Below are 21,181 nucleotides of genomic sequence, written 5' to 3'. Positions count from 1 at the left end.
GATTTTCACACTGGATAGTATACATTCAATGCATAGATCCAGATGAATAACGTTAGTTTATTACGTAATTAATAAATATTTGAAAAGGAGTTTGACAAACCTCAGACATCAGGCAGCAATATATTGGATTTGTAGGTCTCAGTGAAGTATTTTCCTCGACAATTAGTGCACCATTAACAGACCATAAATACAAATATGTGCCCGCACAAGTAACAATATCTCCGGTCAAATCGTTTATTGAAATAGTTGAAACAGGTGAGACATGTCCACGTAGTTGTCGAACATATGTCAGTTTGTTCAAGTCCCATATAATACAAGTCATATCCTGTTGAAGATGAAAGTCATATGTATCATTTCTGTGTTCTACAGGTTTTTGTTGTATTTAAAAGACGATTTGAATTTTGATTGGCTAATTGCGATTGCCTGTATAACTTATGATAAAATCCACCAATAGAAACGAAACAGAACAAGGCATACCTCAGAGCCGCTGACAATAAGATTATAAGAGCTAGATACTGCAAGACACGTGACAGGTTGAAGATGACCGTATAAAATCTGAAGTGAGATGAGACAAATAATGAAACAAGAGATTCTTAGCTACAACAAATTGAAACCCAAAAGTCCGAGAAATCATTTGCATTTTTTTTCTCGCTTTTATTGGGAAAACTCACGCTGAAGGATCAGCATGTACATACAATGATTAAGATGGATATTTATAGTTGCTTCGTGTGTAACAATCAGTACGTACATACAATGATCACAATGAGTATTTATAATTACCTCATGTATGGTCATCTGAGGTCTTTTGTCTTTATTTTCACGATCAACAATCCACACATAAACCAACTAAAAAAAATTCTTGCAATATTTTGAACTGCATTACATTTAATACGATATATTAATTCTTGACACAAATACTGGTTCTTAAATTTCACTAGTTCCAGTGAATTTTGTTGGATTATTTCCCGCCATCTCTAGTGTCGTCAGTAAATTTGCACTACTCTAACTTCTTCACTAAAATTTGATAGTGTTTTCATGAGTTCTATGAGATGCCTGTTTTAATTTAATAACGTTCATCATAGATTTTTAGTGATTTTAATCAAACTTATTTTTCTTATCCTTTATATCAAAATCAACACGTGAGCAAAATATGATCCCATTGTTCACATATATATACTAGTTAATACTTTACAAACCTACAGTATCCTCTCTCTTTCTTAGCTGTTAAAATGTAACACAATAAATATACTTCCTTTACCGTATTTTTTCCTCCTGTAATAAGAGTTCTTGAATCTGGGCAAGCAGCACAAAGAATCTGACCAACTTGGCAATCTTCCATAACGGCAATAACCTTCATAAATATTGTTAAAGATTTTCACAACAATAATGAAATGAAATAAATTAAATAACATAATGTTTTCTACAATCGTAAATAAACCAGTTTCACTTGAACATTGACTTATACATTGAACATTATTTCAGGAGTTGTTTGATAGCTTTATTTAGTCTTTACAAGTACATCAACCATCGAATATGGGTTATTTTTATTTAGAAGCAAAACTGCATGTTTAATGCTTACTTTATCTCCATCCAGTAGACCAATTCTTAAACTGAGATCACCAAAGCCCCATGATGCATATTGATTGGAAGGATGAGGGAATATTGCCTAAGTAACCAAAAAAATTTGTTCATCAATCTTGTATCACACTACATTGAAATGTTGAAGACCCACGTAATTTTTTTTCAGTGCATTAATTCCTTTGTCTGTCTGAATAATTTCACCGACAGGTCCGTTGATTTCTAAAAAATAATTGCGAAACACTACGCGGTAAAACATGTTGATGTTGAAGGTAATGAAATGTTTGTTTTGTTGGTAACCTTTTATTGGTTGTGTACTTGGCATCATCTTTGTAAAGTTATTGAAAACTTTATCAGTATGCACAACAAATGAAGAACCTGATTGCTCTTGATCTTGAACAAGAAAAGCCTTTTTGCTCACGTGAGGTTTCTTGAAGAGCTAAATTAAAATATCTTGTTGACAATCCGGTAATGAGGCTCCAATCTAAACTAAAATTCACCCTATCAAGACGTACTTGTTTTGGTGTTTGTCCAAAATTATTTATAAAGCCTATCTTCGCATTTCGTTTGACAGGATCGTTAATATTAGTTATATCTATTAAAACAACAATTAAAGAAGCAGGACAATCATATTTTAGCAGCCACAAATTGATGAATTTAGACAACTATATAAAGCTCACATCATCAATCATGGATGAGTAAAAATACCTGCACTGTCAGCATAAAACCAATGATGAAAAACATTAACAGCTTCTTTTGCCGCATCGCCACGCTGCTTGTATCCAAATATCAAATCTATCCATAGATGCAGCCTGCTGCTCACATAATCACACTCGAGCGCTTTACGATGTTGACGTATAAATTCTCGAGGATCGCCTTTTGCCCATGGAGGTAATAAAACATCTCCGAGAATAACACCATTTTGTTTTTGCCCTGCAACCCAATACAAATCATGATTATGATTACTTTACACTTACTGAAGCAAATATACTGGATGGGTTAACAATCATCACTGTATACGTAACTAGACATGAGGAACTAAAGTTGTTACAAAATTAAATGTAAATACAAAGTCGTTTGGCTAAGATGTTCTTCTGTAGCATCACCAAAATCAATAATGAAATCTACTGAATCTCAATCTCACCCAGATCAAATCTATTATCATTTACAAGGAATTCAGGAAGATAGAAGAATTCTGGTATCAACTCTTTCACATCTGCCATATTTGTCTCAGATGCAGACATCCACGCGTCCTTCATTCCATGAAACATGCGGTCAGGAAGATCAAAATGACCACCCTGATAAAACATAAAAAAGCCCAAGTGTTTAACTTGTATCTATCTTCAAAATTTTCCAACCTTTTATAAACCCTTAAAAAGAAGAGCTGTCATCTCACTAAGACCATTACACTTGATATTTTCCACAACTAAGGCCATATTTATTTAAACCTCTTCAAAAAGCGAGAAATACCTGAAGACGAAGGAAATGTTGCGTGAATGGTTCCATTCTGACTAAATACGAGGCCACGACCATTGCTGAGGAATAGTGGGTGGCATAATGATAGGCTGGGGTCTCACCAGACGGGTCATCCCACTCACGATAACGTTTCTCGAAATCCTTCTTTCTTCCTTCCGTCTGAGCACCCATGGGCTTCGATAGATCGCGAAATGTAGCTGGATTGTAAAGGTCAAGTTCCTAAAACGTAATGTTGACAAAATATAACAGCATATTATCTGATCGATATATTTGATGAACAACTGACTGAAGTCTCTACGAAACTTTACAGTAAAAATAAGGCATTTAACAATGTCTCCACTGAACGAAACAATCTTTTACTGGTAATAAGGAATAATCTAATTTTGGGCATGATTCATGTCATCAGCACTATCATCAGGGAAAAAATAATGGTTACAGCGAGCCAATACAAAATCATTAATCATTAATACCTCGCTGTCATAGTCTGCAATGATCCATGGGAAGACGGGATATTGCATCAAATCGTTGTATGATCGGCCAGAAATCGTATTCAAGTACATTAAATACTGAAAGTTTGAAATCTCTCCTTTCTAAAGAATAATGAAAAAAACACAATTAGAGTACATAAGGATGAAATAGATGATACAGCTTTAGTATATAGTTCATACTAGTTTGTTAATGTTAACAAAGATATTTATCTGACTTTCAACTAATGTAATCTTGTAGGAGCAACAAAACATATGTATTATGAGAAATAGACAGTGATAGTGCGATGGTCAAAAGATAAAAACACATAATATGGTACATATTTTTTTCGTAAAATATGATCATAGAACTAACATTGCAATATATACAATAAAATGAAATGTTGCTCAATAGCATTGAGAGTTGATAATATCCTACCTCCCACCTTTGTGTTACAGAACGTTCACCCATAAATGCGTTGATAATACCAAGACTAAAAAGAAAGACAATATATTTATAAGCCAACGTAAACGTCAATATTATGATTAAGACATAAATGTAATATGTACGCTTCAACTTCTGTGTCTGGTTTCTGTCCTGAAACGGAATCCACAGGACTTGTTGGTATCATCGACAGCATTCTAAAAACCAAGAAAAATTTCTCATATCCATCATGAATGAATTCGTACTTTTTTTATTTGCAACATTAATGTTTCTCGTTGTAAAGAAATTATGGTAATCCTACCTACTTATATAAAACATACTCTTAGTCAGCCATAAAAGTGTAAGAATACACAAAAACCTCACTTGTTGTAAACTTTATCTCGAACGGATTTGGGAAAAACCAAAAGATGATTTCGTCCATCGTTGGAGAAAACCTCAAGAGCAGTATCCTTCAAATGAAAATACGGTGGTCAGCAGTATCCTTCAAATTAAAATACGGTGGTCAGCAGTATTTACCGGTTTGAAAAATTCTTGATCGATACAACAAAAAACATAATACCTATTTACACTTGTAATGTATATCAAAATATAACATAAAATTTACACCTGTAATATGTATCTACGTTTTTGAACTTCGCGAACAGCCTCATAGGCCCATGTACTGCAACTAAACAAATCGAAAACGTACATGATCTCATACATACTATATGATTTTATGTCTGTTTTAATAAAACCGTTTTTAAATTGTTAACGAAACACACAGAAATTGGGTTAAAATTTAAAACAAACAATATGTAAATTTTCCTTACAGTTTTTTGAATGTTAAGTTTCCGGAATCGTGAGAACTTCTAGGAATTATCGGATCATGCGCACTGGATTAAAGAAAAAGAAACTGGATGAAAATCAAAAGAATCACGCTTTTTACCATCAGCACTGACCATGAACATCAAAGTATAAAAAAGTAAAATAGTGAACATAAATTGTGTTGAAGAACAATGACAATAAAAATTCATAACAATTCTTTTCTTTGCTAATAATATACTTTGAGAGAGATTTCTCGATCGTCATTTGTTGATTGCAGTTCAGTTTATGTGGAATTGCACTCACAACTATACTATTCCTGATACTAGTATGAACATTTCTCTAACTATTCTTGAGAAACATTATGAAAGATCTTACTCAGCTGGTAAGGATTCAATATCCTTGATTTCTTTAGTAGACAATAACGTTACGCCATCGACAACATAGAAATGTGATTGGCCAAATAAGAAAAGTCCTTCAGCGTGATCCAGTCCTTCTACTCGAGCGCAACGGAACATTGAGCGGATCTAACAATAAAAATTATAAAACATGCAAAGTTTGACCAAAGTGTTGAAAATTAAACTTAGGATAGTTTGAATTGCCCGAACATTGAGCGGATCTAAAATACAAATTATAAAACATGTAAAGTTTGACCAAAGTGTTGAAAATGAAACTTAGGATGGTTTGAATTGCCCGTAGCTTGCTCTAAATTTATTCATCAACTATTTTTAAAGATGATATTTGACCTTTTCGCCTGCATCTAACAGTTTCAAAATAGTTTGGTCTTCCATCTAGAAAACAATTCAATTCAGGATAAGAAATAAGTCCATTAACAACAAATTATATTAATTAAAGTTATTGAATGATGTACATGACGACAAAAGTTTACAGTGTAATAAACAGTAAATCAAAATCCACTCAATCCATTCTTCTCATCTATTCAGGTAAAGAAACATTAACTCACGTCGTTATTTTCATTCATTTCGACTTCACTAAATTCTGAAGACGGTTGATATTCACTGAAAGACCGTTCATCTGCAATATAAAACATCGTTATTACAGCACTGACCTCTGGTTATTTGATTTCCATTAAAATGTGAAAACGTCAGAATACTAAGATAAACAAATTTGTTGATTTAAAAATTTGAATTTTACGAGTACATACATTTGTTTCCTTTCTTCATTTCGAGCGCACGAATTTTTTGATCCGATAACATGGCATAAAGTCTGCTATCAGAACTCATCGGAACCTTGAACTTTGTGGGCTGCACGAATAGAATTGTAACAATTATAAAAATAACTGTATTAAATATTTTAAAAATATAAAGTAAAATTCGAAATTATTGCATGACTCACCCTTCCAGACTGTCCTGACTCAACATTAAAACAATAGTTGTCGTAAAAACTGTCATTCTTGCACATTTTCTTTCTCATACGATATGGACCTTTCGTAAAAAATGGTTTACTTTTCACATAAGAAAATATGTCACGTGTGATAGGCTTAGTATTGACAACGTATGTGTACAAGATTTTACTTTTCATAAAATACGAACTAAGATAACATGTGTTGTGTAGGTGGTGAAGAATGAACAACAGAAAATTAAAACAGTCTTTACTACTAAAATATAAACTAAGATAACGTGTGTCAGTGTATGTAGTGATGAATGAACAACAGAGAACATGAAAACGATAACGTGTGTCAGTGTATGTAGTGATGAATACAGTCTTTACATTATCTAAAATATAAACTAAGATAACGTGTGTCAGTGTATGTAGTGATGAATGAACAACAGAGAATGAGAACAGTCTTTACACTATCTAAAATATAAATTAAGATAACGTGTGTCAGTGTATGTAGTGATGAATGGACAAAAGAGAATGAGAACAGTCTTTACACTATCTAAAATATAAACTAAGATAACGTGTGTCAGTGTAGGTAGTGATGAATGAACAACAGAGAACGAGAACAGTCTTTACACTATCTAAAATATAAACTAAGATAACGTGTGTCAGTGTAGATAGTGATGAATGAACAACAGATAATGAGAACAGTCTTCACACTATCTAAAATATAAACTAAGATAACGTATGTCAGTGTAGGTAGTGATGAATGAACAACAGAGAATGAGAAAAGACTTTACACTATCTAAAATATAAACTAAGATAACGTGTGTCAGTGTAGGTAGTGATGAATGAACAAAATAGAATGAGAACAGTCTTTACACTATCTTAAATATAAACTAAGATAACGTGTGTCAGTGTAGGTAGTGATGAATGAACAACAGAGAAAGAGAACAGTCTTTACACTATCTTAAATATACACTAAGATAACGTGTGTCAATGTAGATAGTGATGAATGAATGAACAAAAAATGAGAACAACATGCAATATACCTTCAACCATATCAAGCATCCACTTGTTTAGACGTGAGTCCGTAGGAGGACCCCAGAGACCACGTACTCTAGTTAGATCATATTCTCTGGACGCCCACTTTTGGTCTAAGGATCTTTCAATAAACCTGCAATTCTGAAAAAAATCCAAAGAACATGTTAACGATAGAATATCAAAATGATTTCGAAATAAAAATAGAAACCATGGAGAAACGAGGTAGATTTCATCAAATTATGACTCACCTGATGAAAATTTCGATTTTGATGTAAAAATAATTTCTTCACCAGATCAATATGTTGATTTGTAAAAACATCTGTGTTATCTTTTAAAGGTGAATCAACAACCTTCTCCTTCCTGCCTACTGTCCGTCGATTTCGAAGTGGTTTCTATTAAAAGACAAATGCAAAAACATGAGGGGGAAATGGGAAAAGTTTATATTTAAACATATTTGGGATAATTGAATAAAAACGGATGCTTAGAGAGAGCGAGAGCAAAAATCAGCTCAAAGAATAATAAATAAACGAACGGGGGGGTGGGGTGGGTGGAGGGGTGAAAAATTGGATGATAAAGGACATGAAGGTTGCAAGTAGGATAGAAAAAAACATCCTATACACTAGATGTTATTTTAATCTTTGTATTGAATAAGAAAAGATAAATGACAAAGTACTCTACAACGCTATGAATTTCGTGGAAATGATTTCTTAGAGTTGAGTCCATATTAGGAAAATAACTTGTAACTCAATTGAGCAAAGTAGCACAAATACAAAGCATCTTTGTAAAGGTGTTAGTATGATAGTGACAGCTAGCCGAGTAATATGATGACAGCTGTTACATGAGTGACAGTAGAAGGAATGAAAAAGAAGCATGAGAATAGGGGGATACAGTGAAAGAGGGTACAGAGGAAATAGGGTTACAATAAGAGTGAAGGAGTACAGTGAGAGTAGAGGAGTACAGTATAAGTAGGGGGTACATAAAAAATAAATTGATATAGTTAAGGTAAAGAGTTACAGTGAGAGAAGGGTTACAGACAGAGCAAGGGGATAAATAAAAGTTGAAAGGGCGATAAGATTTACTTCAACACCTGACGAACGCCTGTATTCTAAAGCCTCTCCCCCCCTCCTCCACACAGAAATCTCGCTCCCACTAATCAATGGCAAACTCATTTTTTCTATCGATCACGTGATTTTCCCTTAAATATTTCAAAACAAGTTATCAGTGTAGTTAAAATACAGTCTTGGAACAGTTATGACGTGATAATGAAGCTCCACTCAGTGAGTGTTAGTTGGAATAAGGTTTTAAAACAAGGCAAAAGAGAGCAATTCATACTCAATTTCTCACCTGTGGTTTGGGGCTTTCCCCTTTATGTTTGATTTCAGAAACAATAAAAGCATCCCAAATTTTTTTCGCTGGTTCTAATAACTTCGGCCTGAAATAAATGCAGCGTTTAGTGTTTACGAAATAGTGGAAGTTCGTTGACATAAGAATGCAGAAGATGCTAAACGCAATCGATCAATTGTTGATCAAACAAAAAACGAGAACATACCCTAGGGATTTAGGATCCAAGTTCATTGTCTTAAAACTCTTGTCTGGGCTATTGATAAAGTTTTTACAAAATAATCACTTGACTATAACATAAGACTACAATCGTCTAAGATATTTAACGGATTTTTAAAAAGTTTGCACCTTATATGAAAAAATGTGAAATATAGAAAGAAGAGGAAAAAACTTAGTATCAAATAGTATGTATTGGAAAAAATGAGTTCAAGAAATATGAGGATGAAATATAACAATATGTTTACTTACACGTTAGTCATTCCACCGATACCGTAGTTGTATAAAACAAAAGTAGACTTGGGAAATTCAAATTTAAAAACATTTTCTATGGTCTGAAAATGAAACCGAAAAAAATTGTGTTTCCATTACATTATCAGAACCAACATTGAGTATAAAAACAACTTACGTCTTTCTTATTCTGAATAAAAATTTCCCACACTCGTTCTGCAGCAGCAGTCAATAATGCACTACTATGACTGAGATCATTTGGTCCTGAAAAAAAAATAACGACAGTAAATTTCCTACGTTGTGTAGATCGGTTTTAAAATCTCTGCTCTTCGAGATTAGTCCCACTATATGTTCTCATCAGTTTACACAACGCTTTGGATAAACATACTTTATATAACTTAGTTCATTTAAGTCATCAAAATGGTGTTAAACAAAATGGTATAAACAAGCCATTCATACAACAAACTTTGCTAATAGTTATATTGTATACGTTAAAACCATAACCATCGTACCAGTTATTGTATCTGGGTCTGTCAGTTCAATGTTATTTGAATGCTCGGGGAGGATTGCTCCAGTCAGAATTAGAAGATGATAACATAGACTGGCAATAAAGTCAGCATTGTTATTGATGGAAGAAAACACGATACGTTGATTTATAGTCAAAGTATGAAGAAATTCCAGCATATCTGAAAAATCTAGTAAAGAGAGATACATTTTTCTTTTTCAGCATTAGATTCAAACGCAATTTTGCATTTTTTTGATGCTGATTATAAGAATAAATCTAATAAGCATTGACTCCAAATATACTCTTATATACTCCAGTGTAGAGTCTTCACCATGAATGGTCTGATGTTGAAACTTGAGTTCTTATATACTCCCGTCTAATGTCTTCATAAGGAGTGACCTGATGTTGAAACTTGAGTTCTTATATACTCTAATCAAGGGTATCTATCAGAGTGTATCTATCAGAAGTGACTTGGAAATGAAACTTGGATCCTTTTCATCAAGAGTGATATAATCTTAATACTATAGTCCTATAAGCGCCATCATCAGGCTTATAGTTCATTAAAGATCCAATAATGTAAACACCCACCACTTTTCTCTTTTAATGCTCGAGATAATTGAAATAAAATGACACGATTGAGAGAGTGAAATGCACCATCTTTAGCTATCGAATGACCTTAATAATAATAACAACAATACACCAGTAAAACAGTTACAAAATTACCAAGAAAAACAATAATTAATAATACCTCTACTTGATTCAATGATGGTTATGACGAAGTTAAAGATTGGCTTGTATCCCAATATAAAGTACTCTAAAGATAAAAAACAGCAGAACAACTGAAAAAAGGTAACAGCACCACTACATACAGACCACGATTAGTACAAGAACAAAATAGGCTACATAAATTCTAAGCAGTCATCCCCATACCCCCATTTCTTTTCATTATGTCCTAATGGGGTAAACAGGTCCATGTAGCAAACACATTTTTTCCATTTTCTTTTATTTTGAAGCACAAAATAAAACTCGAAATTCTTTCATAACCACTCGACGATAAACACTACGTTACCTTGCCATAATTTGTCCACGATTTTGGCAACAAAATTACAAATACACGTCAAAACTTTTCCCGGATTTGACAGCAGATTTCCCGCAAGCAGGTAGTCCATTTGTGAGTTGAGAACTTCTGTTTGAAACTCTTGCGTTTGATGTATCTTACTTGATGGAGGAACGCTCTGTGAGAATGTAAAAAATTATGCTGTATATCCCATATTTTAAAGGTAAAAAAACACTTGTAGAATGCAAACAAGAACACATCAAATCGACTTCCAATTGTTTCACCACAAAAACAAATTTGGCAATAATCAGCCGAAGTTTGAAACATAAACGACAAAAAAAAATCGTGGACACAACCTTTACCTCAAGGATTGTGTCAATAAGCGTAGTAGCATACGGTGGAGTAGTCAAAGCATCTGTGATGAGAACTCGTAAAAAATCCATCACTAATTTCTTTGCTGGGTGTTTTATTAGAGTCTCTTTAGCTTCATTGCATAAGACAACGGTACCACGACTCATACTCAGTATCTATAACAAAGGAATGCAATGGAAACAACTTAATTATTTATCATCTAAAATTTCACTTAAATATTTTCAATGACGTTGGTAAAAGAACCGAGACACTCCAATTCATTAAGACAAAAATATTCAACCATAGAGAAACATTAAACACCACATCTTTGTCCATCGTCAAGAAGTAAAACACCTTGTTTGTACTAAGTTTGTATATTATTGACATCGCTTACTTACATCAAGAGATGAATCGTCCTTCGTAGAAGAAATACGAACCATTTTTATTTCAGGAAAAACGACAGCTACTAAATGTTCAATAAAATCCTGACTTGATGAGATTAATGAGAAATGTTCTACATTGTAGAACAGAAACTGCAGGAATTGTACAACAGTAACTGGATACTCTTCAAGCCAAGAGGGTTCACCATTGTTTTGCCATTCCTAAAAAAAAACTTAGATTACAAAGATAATTCAGACAGCATGGATAAAAAAAAACTTAGATTACAAAGATAATTCAGACAGCATGGATGAAAAAAAACTTAGATTACAAAGATAATTCAGACAGCATGGATAAAGAAAAACTTAGATTACAAAGATAATTCAGACAGCATGGATAAAAAAACTTAGATTACAAAGATAATTCAGACAGCATGGATAAAGAAAACTTAGATTACAAAGATAATTCAGACAGCATGGATAAAGAAAAACTTAGATTACAAAGATAATTCAGACAGCATGGATAAAAAAAATTTAGATTACAAAGATAATTCAGACAGCATGGATAAAAAAACAACTTAGATTACAAAGATAATTCAGACAGCATGGATAAAAAAACAACTTAGATTACAAAGATAATTCAGACAGCATGGATAAAAAAACAACTTAGATTACAAAGATAATTCAGACAGCATGGATAAAAAATGAGGGTGCAACAGATGGGGACATGCCCCTATTTTCATGGAGTGAATAACATGCTCTGTCACAAACTATTAGAAACATCGTCTATAGTCATGGATACAATCATCTGTATTTACAAAAAAACAATTTTGGAGTAAATAGCTCGCTTAGTCTCAGCGATATCATCAGCGCATGCCAGGAGCATGCGCAGTCCACTTGACCAATTGTTCATAGTCATGGCAGCGACTAACTAGATCCACTTGCACTAGTATCAGAATGATTAGCTCGCTTAGTCACAAATCATCAGGAGAATAACTGCGCATGCGCAGAAACATGCGCAGTTCACTCGACTAATTGTTCATAGTCATGGCAACGACTAACTATATGTACGTGCACTACTTTCGTGGCAACAAGCTCACTTAGTCGCAAATTATCAAAAAAATCATCTGAGCATGCGCAGTAGTGACTTGAATAATACCACAACTTTCGTAAACCTTTGAATTTGTGTATATATATATATATAAAGCTAAAACTTCATGTAGTAGATGTCAACTAGCAGTGGAAGCTGGGTGCGATATGTATGCATTGGCTTAGGGGTCCAGACGTTTCGGGTCGCAACCGCACTCTCCCTGCGTACCCCGAGCAAAGCCTATTGCAGGTGATCTCGGGGTCTGATGGGCGGAAGCTTGCTATTGCATCTCCCAAGTAGGATAGCGTGGAGGGGCCGAAATCTCCTACCGAAACGTTAACATGCGGCGTTCTAGTGCCTTAAGATTAACAAGGTATCGGGAAGCATGGCCCGAAAACGGGGTTTTTTGCTTTCAAATTTTATCTTTTTATTTTATAAAATAAGCAATAATATTCAAGGATACTGCAATGTTTTAAACAACTTCTGCCGTTTTTTTAACATGTAACTCAAGTTTCAACTTATACATGTTTTATATATTTTTTAATATCTTTCACGATTCAACTCTTGCATTTCCTGTTTCTTTAACTAAATTATTTAACTTAACAGTTAAATAAAGTTACATATTTAGAGAGTAAACATAACCAATAAAGACCGATAAAGTAACTGTGCAGCAGAAATAAAATTCAAATAGCTTCCATTTCCTTTCATAGTCACACTTAATCAATTAAAAAGTTGATTTGCTGATAGTAATAAAGGTTTAGGTAGAGCTAACAATTGCCAGGCAACTTCGCACTAAAAATTGTAAACATTACAGTACACACCTTTCCACAAACCATTCTAGCCATACTTAATAAGACACAAGCAGCTTCAGGACAGTATATTGAGCGTTTTTCTGGGCCGTGAGGAGAAGGAGGAGGACTGGTGCTAGACATACTGTTGCTAGTTACCCAAAATACATGATATAGATTATTCCAATCAAACTGTATGCCAGCTTTAACATCTGGAAAAGAAAAGTGTATGTTTTATCACAAATTTTATTATCCCCCAAAGAAAACAGATACTCTTGAAAGTAGTTTTACCATTGAAGTCATTATGTTCAACAAGTGATGCCAAAAATCAGTAGCAATATAACATGCGATATTGTAAAACATTAAAAACCAAGGGGGGAGGGATGTGCAAAATCACATTAGATTGATGCCTCTGTTGATAACAAAAAATATTGACTTTCAATGTATTTTAACATCATCCAATAAGCACACTTTCAAATTTTAGTCTAGTTAATGATCAGTTCAAATGCTGCAAAAAAACTTCACAATACTCAAGCATATATGCAGAATAACAGTATTTACCTGCAACCGGGTGTTTAAGGAGCAAGCTTATAAGTAAATGATATATTTCTGGCACTGAAACATGCTTAGATAACAGTTGATTTAAGGTGACAAAGCCAGGAACATTAACAGCATTTCTATTTACTTCACAAACGTCTTCTTCATTTGCTTTAGCTTTGACATTGAAACCTGAACATAGAAGAAAGACGACATTTCATTCTATGAAATATTTACTAGATTTCTAGGAATAAGCCTTTACCACCACCAATAGAATAAAAATAATAAAGTTTAGTTGACTTTTTTGCTGTTAACAACACTGGACAAAGAAGAGATAAAGATGAGAAAAGAGCACTTAAAATGAATTTAACTAAGGCAACTGTTGTAGTTTACTAAGTAGATGATTGCTTTTATTTCTATTCTGTCTTTAATACGTCAGCTCTATGTCTTTGATTACCTCCAACCACATGGACAAGTCTAATTTTTAGAGCTTCAGTTCCTTTCAGCCATCCACCGTTACTTGATCCCTCTCTAAATTTCTCCAAGGCGTCACTTGAAGAAATGATAGTAACAAGTAGTCTAAGAGCTCTCACGACTGTCGAACTATGAGTATTATCCTTCATAAACAGCAGGATCCAATCAAAACCAAGAATATCGTGTATGGCATCGGAAAATCTGTAAGACATCAATAATTTGATGATTTTACGAACAAAGCGAATGAACAAACATCTAAAATGAACTGATTTAAGTCTGCGATACAGTATTTAAAAATCACCAAAACTTTTCACAAAAATCAATTATTCCAAAATGCAGGAATTTTTATATGTCAACCTCGTTTCCACAATATTTATACTATTGCAATTTTTGACTTCTCTTTCACGCACGAAATCCAATACATTACAATAAATAGAAAAGACTTACTGTAGAATAAACGCTTTTCTTGTATGGAAAATTTTGCATAACCATAATTTATTATTTATGTTTAGGTAAGACATTGTTTACGGAAACATGTGATTAACAAAAATAGCCCATCGTTTCTATCCTGCTGTAAGAATTTCTATCAAATGAAAGATATGACGAACCTTTCATGAGCATTCGATTTTTTATCAGCTCCAACAAGAGTGAGAAATATTTCCAACAAATGATTTCTCAGAAGGATTCTTTTAGCCTGCCGTTGTTCAACAGATTGAATTTTACCATCACTTGCAACAAGATCAGTCTCGTGTAGACTCATATTAATTTCAGTTTCGTTTTCATCCGAGGGTAAAAGCGTCCACGTTAAAAACTGACCAAATCTAAACACATAAAATGCTTTTAAACATTAGAATGAGTTTAAGTTTCAACATCAGATCACTCCTGATGAAGACACTAGACTGGAGTATATAAGCACTCATGTTTCTGACATCAAATGACTCCTGAAGAAGTCAATAACTGGAGTGAAGTATATAAGGACTCGTGGTTCGAAATAAAATCAGCTAAAATTATACTATCTATTGTACGACAATCGAGTTACTTACTGAAGTATAAAGCAAATATTACGTTTCTCATTGCCATGACGTAAAACAGCAGTAATGACGTCACAGGTTACGTTAATGGTGGAAATAGGTATGCTTTCATCTTTCAATACAAACAGAAGTTTTGAGACTATGCCAAGATCTTGCATGAGCGATATGTTTGATGGCAGTTGACTGCAGTGTGTCCACATGGTGAAAATAATAAAATTAAGTTTACTTAGATTTTTCCTGCTGACAATGATGTAGAAAAATCTAATCCCCCAATATCCTGACTGAGGAGCAAAATTATTCTACAGTTTTCAGAAAACAACATTATCATCGTATACAAACCTTGACTGACTAAGTAACTCTAAAAAATGACTGAGTAAGGATTTCTGTAGGTTCTCGGGAGCCTTTGTCCATACTTCAAAATCACACAGTAAATCTTTAAATGCAATCTCATTCGGTATTGTAGCCATTTCTCGTTCGCTATCCACTGTTCCAACGAGAGCAAAGGTTAGATGGAGAATGTGCGTGTTCAAAAGGAACTGTTTTCTTTTGAACAACAAAGCAAGGATCTAGGTGAAGATAGTAACAGCTCAAATCCTTTCGCGTAAAGTCAGTTACATTTAATGTTGTCACAATCAAAACTTGTTTGTATATGTATGTATTGGATGCGATGTTTTTAACTTGCAGAAAAAAATCGCAAGAAATAAGAATTAATAATAAAAGCTCCCAACATGGCTTTTAGTTGCCTTAAACAAAGATAGCTCAAACACCGTGGAATGTTTCCCTATCTAGCAAATAGCCAAGATGATTATTGGCTGCCATATAGGAACTCAATCAAAAAAATTTGTCAAAGCAATTAAAGCAATTAAAAAGTCTTTTGAAAAAGCAAACCTGATATCCTTTGATTCTTTCCATATCTTCTCTAGCAGAGAAACTATACTTGAGAACACAACAGAGAGCCTTCACCGCGGCGTAAAGCATTTCAACGTCATTTGCCATGGCAACAAGACCAAGTAATGTAGTAGTACCACCAACGTAGCTGATCAACTCTGCGACCGGCCTGGGAACGAACGTCCGAACACCTAGAAAACCAAATGACAAAATATGTGATTTACTGACCATATATCCTGATCAATAAAAACAAGAGTTTAGAGTAGAGCTACTATAATGGTATATATATCGAGTTTAAGAGTGTAAATTTTCTTGTAATAACACTAAACAATACTACATGATTTTCATTGCATTTCTAGGAAAACAAAAATGAGTCACATGTGTCTACCTGAAATTCCCACTATTACGCCACCAAGACATCGCGATGGACCTTGAAGATGGCTAGCCGTGTTGTGGAATAAGCGAAAAGGGGTTGAGTTATCCTTCTTCGATAAGCCAAGCTAAAAAATTTGCTTGTTTTAAAGAACAGCTTGACGAAGCACATGCGACAAATCTAACGTTTAGGAAAGCTCATATGCACTTCTGTAAATTAATAGAAAAAAAATCTACCTTTAAAGCAACAGCTCGACTCTCACTTTTCGAAAAATGTTTTTTCAACTTATTTATAGTAACACGTGAAGTGGCGTGAGCATTGATACCAAAGACGATGTTCGCTTCGTTTACTAGAGGTTCCAGAACATCGCGATCTCCCTAAAAGATAATAAAAATTTGACGTGTTCTTACAATTTCAAAAGGTGGATAACAGATTTAACGTAAAACTTTATTTCAAATCCTTGCATTGAATTGGATTTCAATTTTAATTACTTTGAAATTAATGAAATTATCGAATTTACCAAATTATTCAAAATCTTAAATCAGTCCTATTTGAATTTTGCAAATTCTAAATATTGCTCGATACATTCCTCAAAAACAATACGTTTTTTATGCTCAAGCCTTAATTAAAGTAACTCGCAATTTATATTATTGGTGCAGCACCAACGGCTTACACTGTGGTTATTCTTCTTGACAATCGGAGCTTGAAAACTCCCTGAATAACTCGGTCCAAGTTTATGTATGCAAGAAATTTCCATTGGCAATAATGGTTCCTCCATTAAATAACAAGGACCCAGTTGCCAGATGAGCTTCGAGCATCGTCGTTGTGAACGTCGGGTTCCAATGTACGCATCAGTTGTTGACGCAGTGTATGTTCCAACACTCAATGATACATTTGGAATGTAACGTATCTGAAACAAGTGAAATTTTCGGTAAAAAAAAAATGAAATTTACAAAACCAACACTCAACTCAACATAACATTCGTGATAGTTTTGACTTTTCATGATAAAATATAAACTTTCTTCACAAAAAATTTGTGTCATATATTCAAAACAATACATAGTCAACACAACCTTTGCTTGTCCAACTGAAGATCCATCCAGATACACCGCAGCAGTGCAGTGCCTAGACATCAATGACGGTTTCAATGTAGCAGTTACATGATGCCAGTAGCCTTCTTGCAGTCGATCACTGAGCGGAAATCTTGCTTCATTGCGAGATTTTTTCTTTCTGGTTTTTCTCCTATCCTCTTCCTTTAAAACGTTCGAGAACTCTTCCTCGGTGGATATCTCCAAATAAAAGATGAAAAATTCAGGTACTGATAAATTTGAACCAAAAATAAAATTTATTTGATTGTACTAAGAAATGTATAACTGACATGAAAGTAACACTATCAAACAAACATCAAGAGAAAAGTGATAAGACGTTTTTTACCAATGCTAACCCTGACAACAAAAGCTTATTTCCGCAATATAAGTGTAAAACATTTGCCTGCAATTACATATTTATTTAAAAACATTGCTACCAAAATCTTACCACAAGAGATCGATCTATATCCGAGGCAGAAATTCTAATATTCAAGCAAGTTTCTTCGTTATAAGTGCCATTTATCATTTTACTACGGAAGCAGATTGCTAACAGTCGAATAGGATGTGGATCCTGCAGGGGAGAACTAAACCTCTCCACGCAAAACCACGCGAGAAACGTCATTCCAGCTTGTGGAGGGAATGTACGATCACCAGCAGTTGAGCTTGGAACAGAACCCATAACTGCAGACGATACGCCAGCCATGTAATTTGCAAAAGCTGTTTCTGAAGCAAAACAAAACTAATAAGAATTAGCCATCTCGTGTTGATGACAATTTTCTTTTCTAAAATGAAAAGACTGAGTAGAAAAGTACAAACAGAACATATTATATGTAACATGGCTTCCAAAGAAGACTCTACAACTATATCTGTAAATAAACAATGTACGTACGTAGGTTCAATAGTACATATGGACAATTGCTGTAAAACATCAGTACACATATTTAATATTAAAATGAATAATATAAATATCAGGTCAATAAGTTTTATTTCTATTGGCATTAAATAAGTTTCAAATTGTCACTAAATATATATTACAACAGATGACCAAATATGCTCAAAATATTCCATACCTGGTGAGGCATGAGGTGTAATTGATGGAAAATAAAGACATCCAAAGCCATCAAGACTCATGTTGAACTCAACAAACGAGGGTAGAGTAGTTGTCCCACACAAATGCATGTCCCGTGGTGTGGTAGTTGAAACCAGACATTTAATGCGGGACAAAGACACAGGACCCCCTCCTTGACGCGTGGCAATTTCTATAACGGAATTGCCTTGTTTAGAATCATCCAAGGTTATATGCTCTGACGTCTTGTTTTCAACTAATGACGTATTTGAAGTCGTGTCATTCAGTTCATTACTGGATAATGTATCATCATTAGACAACACGGTATCTGGTAAATGATTATCCAAAATTTCTCCATTGCATAACTTGGTTTCTATTTCCGTAGATAATTCACATGTACTTGGTTGTTGGTTAATAACACAATGAGAAGAACTTTCATCTATGTTTGATGCGGTTTTAGGAAGAAATGTAGTGGAGGCAGTGTTCATTTCACAGCTTCGCAATTTGTCGTCGTTTTTATCAACATTTGTTGCATCATCAACTGTACAGCTCGTAACTATGTTTGCAACATTTACTGGACTTTGCACTGAATCACCTGCAGATAACCCAGACGTTGAGCTATCAATCGTCAATGTGTTAATGTTTGGTTCAGGTGACACAGTAGAGTCAGCTGGTGATGAGCACGAACCATGAACATTGTTTAGTTCGTCAAGTGAAGAACTAGGAGATGGTGTATAGAACTTGGATTGTGACTTATTTTTCGATTTCCTTCGTCTGCTTTGTCTCGGAATAAGAAAACTTAATGATCTGTCTTGGATACCATCATTTGCATCTTCGCCACCAGACAATGAACTATTAGTAGAACTAGCCCGCGAGCGTGATTCGCTCAAACAGGCGCCAGAAAAATATAGAGTTTCATGAAAATCTTTTAGCAAGGATTGTTTGTGAACATTAGTTGATTGTTGTAACACAGTTTTGTTGACGCCATTAGCGTTGTTTTTGTTGTCGACACCATCAACAGCGTTGACACGTGGATGCTCACCACGTTTAGTAACTTGAGTAATTTCTACTTCAGCACATTCGAGTGGATTGGCAAGTCTTAAAAAATCTCTAAAAAAGAAGGACGACTTTGACATCTTGAAAAAAACGTCAACTATAGAAAGTACGTGGAGGTGGTAGGGGAAGTAATAATGAGCAAGTTAGATTTTGAGAAATGAATGACAGCGCGTTTTAGAATTCTTCTCGATATAAAACTCAAACTTGATCTAAAACATAGTTTCAAAGCACTGTATCTATTTCATATTTACTACTGATTGTAATACATACCTGAGAACAACTGGAGTGAGGGCTTGTGTTGCAAGCCTTTCAAATATTCTTTGTAAAGGAAGATGTAAAGGATGCTCTTCTATTTCTAAAGCAGCTTGACAATGCAACAGCATTTGTTGAGGAAGGCCCGCTTGGCACATGACTTGTTGATTTCGTTCGGAGCGAAGGCAAGATTGAACTTTATTGGCAACATAGAGCTGAAGGTCCAATGCATCCTGAAATATCAAGACAAAATAATACAATAATAATTTATAGTAACCAGTTAAAATATTTCCATAACACACACACGCACACACATACGTTATAAATATTGTTGTTCTGTGTAGTGAAAAGATTGTTTTGGTTGTCTATCCTTAACTGATCACCGCATTTCTTTTCATTACCTGATAATCACCATTTTGATGCAACAACAAATCCTGCTCTGTTTCGACAATAGAGGGAAGTAACTCCACAAGCACTGTGACAGCAACGGGATGACAAATACAAGAGACATCCAATGGATATACTCGAGCACTGTCTGTATCATCCGTTATTGATGTGTTTAATTTAAGGGTGAAGGAATCCATGGCCATATCGAGTAAACAATGAAAAACATGAAGAGCAGCAAAAAGTGATGAATCAGGATGGAAACAAGGTACCTATGTAACAGAGTAACGTTAAATCAAAATTTTTTCAACATTTCACCCGAAGTCCTGTTAGAGTGAAATCTAGTCTCTTCATTAGGAAGAAATCTGATGAAAAACTTAAATTCTTATGTACTTCAGTCAAGTGTCTTCATTAGGAGTGATCTGATGATGAAACATGAGTCCTTATATACTCCAGTCTAGTGTCTTCATCAGGAGTGATCTGATGATGAAACGTAAGTCGTTAAAATACTCCAGTCAAGTGTCTTCATCAGGAGTGATTAGATGTTGAAACACAAGTACTTATAAACTCCAATTTGGTGTTTTAATCGTGAGTGTCTAAAAGTGTTTAAGATCTAATCTTATTCAGTCCATTACTGTGACAAAGTATCATTACCTTTGGGTCAACATAGATGGACGATCTACTTGATTGTGTTCGTTTCAATCGAGTTTTCATACCATTTGGAGAAACTGATCTGTCAGTAGTCAGTGTTGTATAGTTGATGTCAAAACAACCAAGTAAACGCAAGTTATCTACCAGTCCTTTATGACCCACCTATCAAACCAATAGTAAAGTACAGTAACTGTATAAAATGCCTCTACATTATCAGACAATCAGAGAGATTACTTAATGCTACCCTTCAGAAAGATAAACACGGCTATAGCGTTT

The 21,181-nt window shown here is 34.3% G+C and overlaps 1 protein-coding gene across 2 annotated transcripts in view; it reads right to left on the bottom strand.

Annotated features, from left to right (window-relative positions):
* Positions 1-21,181, bottom strand: part of LOC124459599 (WD repeat and FYVE domain-containing protein 3-like) — a 28,821-nt gene that overhangs the window by 3,213 nt on the left and 4,427 nt on the right. The window contains exons 9-58 of one of the 2 annotated variants that reach the window (XM_047009066.1): positions 20,909-21,067; positions 20,272-20,526; positions 19,889-20,103; positions 18,567-19,672; positions 17,945-18,219; positions 17,482-17,697; positions 17,082-17,318; positions 16,645-16,785; positions 16,424-16,535; positions 16,036-16,226; positions 15,487-15,713; positions 15,160-15,330; positions 14,725-14,937; positions 14,100-14,317; positions 13,667-13,834; positions 13,139-13,317; positions 11,249-11,452; positions 10,862-11,026; positions 10,512-10,677; positions 10,191-10,256; positions 10,031-10,117; positions 9,450-9,632; positions 9,116-9,201; positions 8,959-9,041; positions 8,699-8,746; positions 8,494-8,581; positions 7,398-7,541; positions 7,158-7,290; positions 6,121-6,209; positions 5,930-6,029; positions 5,729-5,799; positions 5,511-5,555; positions 5,143-5,291; positions 4,773-4,835; positions 4,570-4,630; positions 4,327-4,412; positions 4,089-4,160; positions 3,958-4,012; positions 3,525-3,644; positions 3,049-3,273; positions 2,723-2,876; positions 2,287-2,511; positions 2,094-2,173; positions 1,879-2,017; positions 1,733-1,800; positions 1,580-1,666; positions 1,259-1,351; positions 781-846; positions 478-555; positions 101-325 (exon numbers count right to left, since the gene is read on the bottom strand). In XM_047009066.1, coding sequence (XP_046865022.1) covers positions 101-325; positions 478-555; positions 781-846; positions 1,259-1,351; positions 1,580-1,666; positions 1,733-1,800; positions 1,879-2,017; positions 2,094-2,173; positions 2,287-2,511; positions 2,723-2,876; positions 3,049-3,273; positions 3,525-3,644; positions 3,958-4,012; positions 4,089-4,160; positions 4,327-4,412; positions 4,570-4,630; positions 4,773-4,835; positions 5,143-5,291; positions 5,511-5,555; positions 5,729-5,799; positions 5,930-6,029; positions 6,121-6,209; positions 7,158-7,290; positions 7,398-7,541; positions 8,494-8,581; positions 8,699-8,746; positions 8,959-9,041; positions 9,116-9,201; positions 9,450-9,632; positions 10,031-10,117; positions 10,191-10,256; positions 10,512-10,677; positions 10,862-11,026; positions 11,249-11,452; positions 13,139-13,317; positions 13,667-13,834; positions 14,100-14,317; positions 14,725-14,937; positions 15,160-15,330; positions 15,487-15,713; positions 16,036-16,226; positions 16,424-16,535; positions 16,645-16,785; positions 17,082-17,318; positions 17,482-17,697; positions 17,945-18,219; positions 18,567-19,672; positions 19,889-20,103; positions 20,272-20,526; positions 20,909-21,067 — 7,887 coding nt within the window. The other variant, XM_047009067.1, reaches the window with a different exon arrangement.

This window comes from Xenia sp. Carnegie-2017, unplaced genomic scaffold, assembly GCF_021976095.1.
Source record: "Xenia sp. Carnegie-2017 unplaced genomic scaffold, XeniaSp_v1 HiC_scaffold_13, whole genome shotgun sequence".
Classification (NCBI taxonomy): domain Eukaryota; kingdom Metazoa; phylum Cnidaria; class Anthozoa; order Malacalcyonacea; family Xeniidae; genus Xenia; species Xenia sp. Carnegie-2017.
This window is presented reverse-complemented; position numbering and strand designations above follow the sequence as displayed.